The following is a 10,608-nucleotide window of genomic DNA, read 5'->3' on the forward strand; positions in this document are numbered from 1 at the left end:
GAAGGGCAGTGACTAGAGGAGCAGCAGAACAGGGAAAAATTACGGATGTTCCGAGAGGGAGCTCGAATACCAACTGTTTCTAGGACCGAAGGACAGTTTTTGTCACCTTTAAAAACACATATTAGGAACAAGGCGTCTATGTGGCGACGCCTAGTGTGGAGTGATCGCAGATTTAACATATCAAGCATATTGATGTAATGATACTCCGTGTCATGAAAAAATCGGTTGTGGCAAAGTGCTGCGAATTTTCTTTGTATACGCTCAAGTTTATTAGAGTCAGTGTTGGTCACAGAGTTCCAAACCACAGAAGCGTACTCTAATTTAGATCTGACAAGGGCAGAATATAACGTCATTAGACTGTCTAAGGTGGAAAATGAGAAAGTGATAGTACGAATTAAGCCTAATAATTTTAAGGCATGCAAAAATAAATAATTTACATGTTGATGAAAGTAAAGTTTGGAATCAAAATATACTCCTAAGTCTTTAATGCAGTCAGCGCGAAGTATGACAGAATTACCCAACCTATATGGAAAGTTCAAGGCAGTAGTTTTCCTGGTAAAGGAAATAATTCTAATTTTGCTAAGGTTGGGTTTCATATAATAATAATAATAATAATAATGTTTCATCGATATTTGATTCCGTGTGCCTATAATTGACTTATTAGACAATCATATGAAGTAACTGTCCAATCTTACTCATTTGAACTATAATTCAGTTTAGTCGAAACAGATAGCAAAACCTAACGAACTCCACGGAGCAGAGTACGTCATGATAAACTAAGGCTGCGACCACACGAGCGCACGAAGTACGTCCGTTGCAACGAACGTACTTTATGAGGGACGTTGCTTAGGACACCACACAGTTGCAGAATGCGGTGCGTAGTTTTTTGTCTGCAATGGAGAAAGAAGAAAGCGTAGCATTCACCTCTCTTGTTTATTTCTAAACAGACGTCACGACGTTCGTTACAACGGACGCATTTTGTGCGCTCGTGTGGCCTCAGCCTGAGATACTCAGGTAATAAGGACAATTCCCCCTTGTTTTTTGTTGCCCGAACGTTGAATCGTTTTATTCGAAGGGCTCCTCACTGGTCCTCTTCTGAACCAGATGAATCCAATCAACATCCTTACATCCCGTTTATTTAACAATCTTTCCAACTTTATTCTCCTCTTTGCTTCTGAGGATAACTAGAGTTTTATTCATTTTAGAATTTCCGACCAAAATTTTATGTGTGTATCTTGTCTCCCCCATTTGTGTTACATTCACGGCACATCTCATTTCTCTTGATCTGTGAACCCTGATAATATTTGGCGAAGAGCATAAATTGATGAAACTCTTCCTTATTTAATTTCACCAGCTTACACTTACTTCCTCCCCTTTAAGCCCAGACATGCTTACCAGTTCTCTGCTCTCTGATAATTCCAATATGTGAAATCGCGCCATCAGGTTTCAAACCCCTATATAATAAGAGGAATTTTATAATTTTTCCATATTACTTTCACGTTTTTGGATATGAGACGATTTTGAACAGAATTACAACAAGAATTCTCCGGATTTATTCTGCCATTAATTTCCTTGTGAATGCAATTTTGATTTGTTAATATTGTACCATAATGCTTTAAATTTGTCACATATTTCTATGAATTGTTGCTTGTCTTTATGACATGTTTAGATATTGATGTGTTTATTGTCAATCTGTTTATCCCGTTTGTATAAAGTAAAACAAAATCTGTTTAACCGGAGACGAATTATTCGAACAGAAGGGGAGAGACGTCCATGAATGGTTCTGAGAGGGCATAACAAATTGGAGAGGGGGTGGTTAAGTACGCCTGCTCGTGAAGAGAGGCCATAAAACGTGAATGATGTTGAAGTTATTTGTAGATACAGCTGCAGGGTGAAATTGCATGATCTCATCTCGAAGATGAGCGATTCTTACCCATCTATACGGATCAGTATAAAAGGAACTTATTCTCATGCCCAGAAATCAATAGCGGCATCCATGTTTTTCAGAAGTATGAAAAGTTGTCGATATATTTTTGCCCTATGATTCTTAATCAGTATTCTGGTTTGTGTCATGGTGGACTGCTACAGCCACCGAGACAAAATGTTTAACCCTTAATCAAGAGCACATTTCGAATTAATTTTACTGCAGTATAGTAGAAGGGGCTGACCACAGTGTTTACGCTCACTCGAACGCTGTGATCATGGGTTGGAATCCCACTCGAGGCATGGATGTCTGTCTGCGTTTATTCTGTTTGTGTTGTTCTGTGTAGGTAGCGACCTTGCGACGGGCTGATCCCCCGTCTAAGGAGTTCTACCGTTTGTGTACAGATTAAGAAACTGGAAAAGCGGCCAAGGTCCACAATGGCTGTAAAGTCATAGATAGATGGATGGATGGACGGACGGATGGATGGACGGACGGACTCCTAGTATCATTGGTGGATGGAAATTAGGTGAAATGTAACACCATGTTCACAGTTTTGCATTTAATTGCATCTTCTTAATTTACTCGCAGTTAACAAGGACAACATTTTTCTCTTTTGAGGCGTATTACGAAATTCAGTGTATCTATAGAGAATGCACATGACCAGGATAAGTGGGAGTGTTTTCCATTCTTTTTCTCGTATTTCGGTCATGCTCTGGACGGTGATTTGTTTGCATTTGAAGTGTCATTAGTTTAGCAGCCACTATGCTAATATTGACCATGAAGCAGTATAATAGCCATTTGATTAGATGTTCACAAATTCCAAATTTTAGCGTTAGATGCAGGCGAATCGTCAGCTTCACGCGATAGCCAGTTTGTCACCCATTGGCTCTGAGGTTTCATAAGCCTCAGTATCATTTTGTGCATGATGGTGGTAATATCTAATTCAGCTACTGACCACCTTAGGCTTAGGGTGTCACTATTGTCCCTAACGTCGCCTGTTTGCTCCTAGTATCATTAACCCACGAACTGACCTTGTGCGAGACCTGCCAGGAGGGGTCTTGGGTTCCCTGCTCGTGTGCCTTGAAGACCTAAGAAAGTTTTTGGGCATCTCGAAAAATACGAATGTAGGACAGATGCCAGGCTCGACCCTTGGCTTTCTCTTTTTATTTTCTTGTTTTTTTATGCCAACTGGGGGACTTGTAAAGAGAGGGCAGTTGTTTACAGGGAGCGGAGGTGGACAGTTGAAAAGGGAGTTACAGGAGGGTAGCTGGAGAATGGAGTGTATGGTCAGTGAGCCCGGGGCAAATGGGCGTACAAAGGTTAAGTGTGACGGATCGGCAAGCTTGGAGGAATAAAATAAAGATTAATTCCTGTGTGAAATTTTAAATTACGACTTCAATAAACGGTGTGTTCTGGTGATCCCCGATTTTGTAACCCCGAAGTGTGTTCCAGTCCCATATCCGAAGCACCCGTATCCATGAGATAAAGAACTCAAGCGCGAGCGACAGTCGCGGCAGCTGCACGTCGGTGGGCGGCTACAGCAGATCTTTTTAATGAATAAAGCTACAGAAGATTGTGTTCGTTATTCTTGAATGAGGTTATGTTAGAGTTTAGCATACAAACCGCTGCTTTAGATCCAAATGTTGTGAGAAAAGAGACGAAAGTAATTAGCTAACCTGTTCCATAGGAAAATATTAGATGTGAGTTTAATAGCGGTTAAGAATTAAATAAACATTTCTTTTACTGCAAAGAGAGATGTGTTTATCTCTGGTGTCGTAAGACGGCCGTTAGAGTAAACATCGCAACGATAGCTATGATGGAAACACACATTCGTTGTTTCAGAGGTATTATCAAGCTTTTAAACTGGTTTCACTATCTTTTAAAATTGCAGCTAAAGGAAGCGCGGTTCTATCCTATTTTAAACGGAAATTAGGCCCATAGAATTTAAGAGGATAGGCTGAATAACCCATGTATAAGGTAACTAACGAAATCTTAAGAACAGAGTCCTCCATTTTGTGAAACTAATAGCCTCTTAGTTGGTCAAACCATATTCACACCAACCCTTCATTGAATCCTATCCTGAGCCAGATGAATCCAGCCACATCCATTCGTAATTTACCTTTAAGATAAGTGTTAATATTATCCTCCCATTCATGTCTATGTATGCTACATGGCCTTTTCCTTTCAGATTTTCAGAATAAAATTGCGTGTGCATTTCTCCTCTTTCCGATTCTTTCCACATGCCGCGTTCATCTAATCCTCCTTGACCTTATTTATCTAATTTAGTATAGTCTGTTCCCAGACACATCAGTATCTGAGGTGTATTCTTCCCTTAAGGTTCAAGTTTCATACCCATACAAGGAAGAGGTAAACTTACGCAGGATTTGGCCGCGCCATAGCTCAAGCGGTTAGTGGCTGGCTTCCCATCACGCCGGCCCAGGTTCGATCCCGGGTCTGGTCAAGTGGGATTTGTGGTGGACAAAGTGGCGGTGAGGCAGGTTTTCCCCGAGTACTTCGGTTTCCCCTGCCAATCTTCATTCCACCAATTGCTCCACAATCACCCTCACCTATCATAGGGGCTGATGCAATAGGCCAGAAATGGCCGCAGTACAAGGGACTTAGTCCCACCCCACTAGCAATAAAATGAAATACACAGGATTTGAGATTTTTTCAGCGGTGGCTATGAAGAATTCTATGTGCTGGGATGTAGCGTCATGTAATCCGGGGAAAGCCAACCGACAGCCAGAAGGATCTGTTCGCTAGTTTCTTGCTTTGCTTACAGTTCAACCCTGAAGATGGAGGTGACATGTTCTTTCGAAACATTAGCTGTCTTCTAGGAACGACATTAACAAAGCGAATCGGGGCTTCTGACCAGAAACTTTGCAGTTACTTGTGCGAAGAAGGACCGTCCTGTTGTCTAGTGGTCGGAGTTCCTGGCCACAGATCCATAGGTCCCGGGTTAGATTCCCGGCGTTACCAGATTTTCCGAGAAGTAGTGGTTCTGGAACGGGGTCCACTCAGTCTCGTGAGGATAATTGTGGAGCTATTTCAAGGCAATGGCAGCTGCGGTCTAGAAAACCGAAATTAACGGCCGTGGGGATTCGTTGCACTGATCACACTTCACCCTCTACCCGCTAAAGTTGGCACTAACTTCGCCGACAAGCGGCGGTCGCTCGGTCGTTATAGTTTCCTTGGAGACTCAAGCCATGGAGTCTGTTTTTTTCTGTGAAGAAGACTTTGAATGCAAGCGCAGTGAGTCATCCCCATCTGCCATCTGGGAACCTCAGCAGGTTTGATAACGAGACAATTCGTACTTACATGTACGAAGCAGGCTGTGAGGGCAAGCGCACTGAGCCATCCTGATTTATCTTCTAGGAACCAGGTCAGCTCGTCCACACAGCCGTAGAAGAAAGCGTTCCCTGTGACGGTGTCTCTACATTCTGTCGGTAGGGGCTTCAGCAGCTGCAGGTAGTCGTTGGGCCCGTCAGCACCACAGCATCCGATCTGCGAAACAGATGCACTATTGTACAGTCTGAGCTTGCGTATTGCAAAATGGAGTTTCATGAACAATTCCGAATATAGTACAAGGGTATCCATGGTTGCCACTGGATATTAATTGGGCTGTACGTGGTAGATTCCCGCGTATGCCGTCGGGAAGGTAAAAGAGAGTCCTGAAAAAGTTTTCCCCGGTGCTTGACTAATTAGACACTATGCCATGAGGGCGTATGTAGAAGTGAATATATAGCTCCACATTTTCTTGACCTCTGCATTAGATCGAGGTGTAGGCCGCGCCATAGCTCAAGCGGTTAGTCGCTGGCTTCCCACCGCGGCTGTCCGGTTTCGAACCAGGGTGTGGTCATGTGGGATTTGTGTTGGGCAAAGTGGCACTGGGGCAGATTTTCTCTGAGTACTTCGGTTTCCCCTGCCAGTCTTCATGCCACCAGTATCTCCACANGAATGGGAGTACAATGAGACAGTACATCAGCTATTTGTATACTTCAAGAAAGCCTATGACTCAGTTAGGAGGGAAGTATTGTACAATATTCGAATAGAGTTTTGGATACCCATGAAACTAGTTAAGTTGATTGAAATGTGTTTAAATGAAACGTATGGTAAAGTCCGTAAAGGTTAACCTTTATCTGATAATTTCCTATCCAGAATGGTCTAAAACAAGGAGATGCTTTATTGCCACTCCTTTTCAACTTTGCTTTAGTATATGCCATTAGGAAGGTCAAAGAAAACCAGACGGGACTGAAATTAAATAGGACGCATCAGCTGCTGGTCTATGCAGATGATGTGTATCTACTGGGTTATAATGTAGATACGACAAAGAAAAACACCTACTTTAATTTACGCAAGTAAAGAGGTTGGTCCAGAAGTAAACACAGAGAAAACTAAGTATATGTTACTGTCTCGTCACCAAAATGAAGGGCAAAATCATTACATAAAGATAGGAAACAGATGTTTTGAAAATGTGGGACAGTTCAGATATTTGGGAATGACTATAAGAAATCAAAACTTGATTTAGGAGGAAATTAAGAACTCGGGTAATGCTCGCTACCATTCAGTCCAGAACCTTTTGTCTTCTCGTCTGCTGTCTAAAAACATAAAAATTAGAATATATAATACTATAATACCCCAGTCACAATAAAGATAGACCAAAAACAACTGGATCATGTGAAATGTTTTAAATATTTGGGTAGCTTGTTAAGAGATGATGGAAGGTGACTTGCAAAATTAAATCTAGGATTGCCATGGCAAAAGCTGCATTTAGCAAAAAGAAGATTCTTTTTACCAGCAAATTTGACTTAAATTTTAGAAAGAAACTAGTGAAATGCTACATCTGGAGCATTGCTTTGTATGGGGCTGAAACTTGGACACTTAGGGCAGTAGATTAGAAACACCTGGAAAGCTTCGAAATGTGGTGTTGGAGAAGGATGGAGAAGATCAGTTGGACCGATTATGTGAGAAATGAAGAAGTGTTAATTAGAGTCAGTGATCACAGGAATATCCTACACGAAATAAGAAAACGGAAGGCTAATTGGATTGGTCTTATCTTACGCGGTAACTGCCTTCTAAAAGAAGTTATTGAAGGAAAGATAGAGGGGCGGATAGAAGTGACCAGAAGACGAGGAAGAAGACGTAAGAAGATGCTGGATGACCTTGGGGACAGAAGAGTATATTTTCATTTGAAGGAGAAAGCTCTAGATCGCATCAAGTGGAGGAACTGTTTTGGAAGAGACTGTGGACCTGTCGTCTTGACAGATTACTGATGAATGAATGAATACTATAATTTTGCCCGTGGTTCTGTATGGGTGTGAAACTTGGTCTCTGACTTTAAGGGTGTTTGAGAACAGGGTGTTGAGAATATTTGGTCCGAAGAGAGATGAAGTGACAGGAGGTTGGAGAAAACTGCATAATGAGGAGCTCTATAACTTGTACTCTTCTCCAAGTATAATTAGAATGATCAAGTCCAGGAGGATGAGATGGGCAGGGCATGTAGCACAAATGGGGGAGAGGATGAATGCATATGGGATATTGGTGGAAAGCCAGAAGGAAGGAGACCACTGGGAAGACCAAGACGTAGGTGGGTGGACAGTATTAAAATGGATCTTAGAGAGATAGGATGGGATGATATGGATTGGATTGATCTGGCTCAGGATAGGGACCAGTGGAAGGCTTTTGTGAACACGGTTAAGAACCTTCGGGTTCCATAAAATGCTGGGAAATTCTTGATTAGGTGCACAATTGACAGCTTCTCCAAAAGGGCTCAGGTCCATGAATGAGTGAATATTTAAAAATCCAAGTCTATGAGAAAATACACACCGTCTCCACAAGAAGGACCAACTGGATAATGGTGCTCAAAAATATATGGCATTCTATTCTGAAGATCATATGAGACCAATACATACAGTGCTAGACAAAGCGCAAAGTTTATTAACATTAAAGCCAGTGTTGCATATGGCTGGCATGTGCTTTTATTTCTAACGTTTTCAAATCACTTAAGTAAACTCATTTATTTAATGTTAAATTTGTCAAGAGGAAAACAAGCATAAACTACGTGAAACAACAAATTTATGGCCATTCTTAATGTGACGTTTGAACTGAATAATGTTGAGCGGATGCTTATATTTTCAAGTGAAGTTAACTTGACGCACGGATATATAAATACAGCAATCAGTAGCTCTTATATGGGCTAGCAAAGACACGGGAACCGAAGTCTAAATATATGGGAACGATATAAAAATATTTGCGAAAAAGCATTACGACTTAGATACAATACTCAAATCAGTTATTCGTTAATTAATGCCTTTATATGATCTGGTCCTTCGCCAGGTAGGATCCCCGTTTAATGAGGTGGCAGAATTGCACTGAGAACGGTGTCCAGTATTAACTAGAACGACATCCATTCACAGTTGATGAACTGTATTGTATTCACCTGAGTGTGTCCCTTTCCCTTATTCACTGCTATTGTTAAGTTTTTATCATTATCCGTCTTATTCATCCTTAACTTTAAAATCAGTATTCCTCAATATCCTTTAGCACAATTCCGTTCTGTAACTAATAACTTTTTTGTAAATAATATATTTTTAATACTCAGCCATTTCGGTCGTTTCAGATATATTCCCCCTTTCTTGGTTCCATTGCCTCGTACCAGAATTGCCTTCTGTCTTCACACTCCCCACAAAAGAGGGGCTCTAATTTCTGGACGTAGCCTCTAAACTTGAATACCAGTAATCATTATCTTACCCAGCGACTTATGACATTCCAAGTACATGTCATAAATCGTTCGGAAACAGTTCAGAATCTAAATATACGGCAAGACCAGTAACATCAAGATAAAGTGAAACAGAAGCTAATGATAGAATAGCTTGGAAAGTAAATTCAGGAAAAGTTCATCATTAGTCCTTGTGCTTAACACCGAACGATGGACAAAGCCCAAGAACGCAGTAATCTTAAAGTAATTATGTTTTGAATTGAAATTGGTGGCAGTAATTGATATAAATTGATCAAAAATTGTATAATTGCTAATCTTTCTATATAGAGGGAAATGTGTTTTTTAAGTAAAATACAGAGCCTCTTGTTGTACCAGTGACCACATGGCATTATCATATGTTTATGGCTCCATGACTGATGATAACGGGTTCTGGATGGATGATTGGGTTTATTGACACCTCCTTTGCAATCACTCGTAATCACAATTGGCCACAGTAACTCGCAATTAATCTACTGCTGAGGACTCGCTCCACTCTTGTTCTCAGTCTCAGTTCTAATTCTGACGACTCAAAGTCAAAGTCACATTGCGACTGACATTCAGTCAGTCGGTAAGTCTTGGCGTCGAGCTCCATCTGGGGTTCATGACCAGATATTACTGTTTGACAGTTACGGTCTTGTTTTGTGGGGCGCCCTCCCTTACGAGAGGACTGGTCTGTCTTTTGCATAAGCTGCCGGCCTTTGCTAGCGCAGTCCCTTGGGACTCGTGACCATATTTTACTGTCTCAGTTTTGAGACCTCCCTTTTCGTCGCCTCCTACGACTCTTAGGATCACGGTGGAGGTATTCGACCCCGCCTCCACACGGGTTTCTCTGACGACTGTTCTGTACTTCTGTACTCTCGAGGCGGATCCATAGAAAAAAACGCTTCTGTCGTCAAGAATGCGTGTTTATTAGTCCGTTACCTAGCAATGGATATCCTTTATTGTCGCGTTTTTCTGTATGCATTACCCAGCAACGGGATGTTTACACAAGAACCTGTCTCCCCGGGAACGTGTTTATCGAGTCGTTGCCTAGCAGTGGGTCGATACGTCACAATGTGATACGGCCTACCTATCGTATGCACCGATAAATTTTACCCTAAAATCATCGGAATTCGTAATACTCGAGGGAGGAAACTTTAGTTACTTTATTACGCTATTCTCTTAGCGTTGTGATAGGATTGAGATATATTCACGTATTTCGAAAAGTCTCATGGTATCTGGGTACAGCACGTTGTGTCTAGAATGTAGTTGCTGCATATTCTTTTTTTTTTTAATTGTACTTTCAGATGTAGCCGTTAAGTTCGTAGCCTTTATGCCAATTCCTGTCAGAACTGTTTTATGTTGAGCACGCTCCATATAGATATTAAGAATGGAACAGTCAGGCTACGTGTAGCGGGAAGTATACGTCGTAAGGACTTCACGCATCCCGTGGCAACATAAATGTAGATACAATCCAGAACAATCCCTTTATATTGCAATACTATAAACAGGCACGCAATTTCCTTCAGAACAACTGGAAACCAAGTGGTTGCGGTCTCTCGGTTTATTTCTTTGTCTTCAGATTATTTTCCTGTCTTCTACGTGGTCACATTTTCTGAAGTTTTCCCAACCGTAATTCGATATGCATTTCTAAGCTCCACAACTTTATTTACATGTTTAGCGAATCCTAATCTCCAACATTTAATAACCTAACGATATGGGGTGATCTGTATAAGTCACGAAACTTAATAATATAACGTTCTAAACCACTAGCTTAAATCATCGCTCATGGATTAAATTTTTTTCTGGGATATTGTCACGTGTATGGGTGATTATAGATTATATTATTGTGACATGCTGAGCTATGGATGACGCCCCTCCCCCACCCCCCGCCAGCCGTGATGCGCCGAGCGAAACCGAAGCGAGCCGATGTTAGCCGAGTCCTAGC

The 10,608-nt window shown here is 41.4% G+C and overlaps 1 protein-coding gene across 1 annotated transcript in view; it reads right to left on the bottom strand.

Annotated features, from left to right (window-relative positions):
- The window catches only part of LOC111869540 (tetraspanin-2A), a 119,832-nt gene that overhangs the window by 11,567 nt on the left and 97,657 nt on the right, over positions 1-10,608 (bottom strand). The window contains exon 4 of the mRNA XM_023861156.2: positions 5,243-5,428. Coding sequence (XP_023716924.1) covers positions 5,243-5,428 — 186 coding nt within the window. The remainder of the gene's footprint in view (positions 1-5,242; positions 5,429-10,608) is intronic.

This window comes from Cryptotermes secundus, unplaced genomic scaffold (assembly GCF_002891405.2).
Source record: "Cryptotermes secundus unplaced genomic scaffold, Csec_1.0 scaffold196, whole genome shotgun sequence".
Taxonomy (NCBI): Eukaryota; Metazoa; Arthropoda; class Insecta; order Blattodea; family Kalotermitidae; genus Cryptotermes; species Cryptotermes secundus.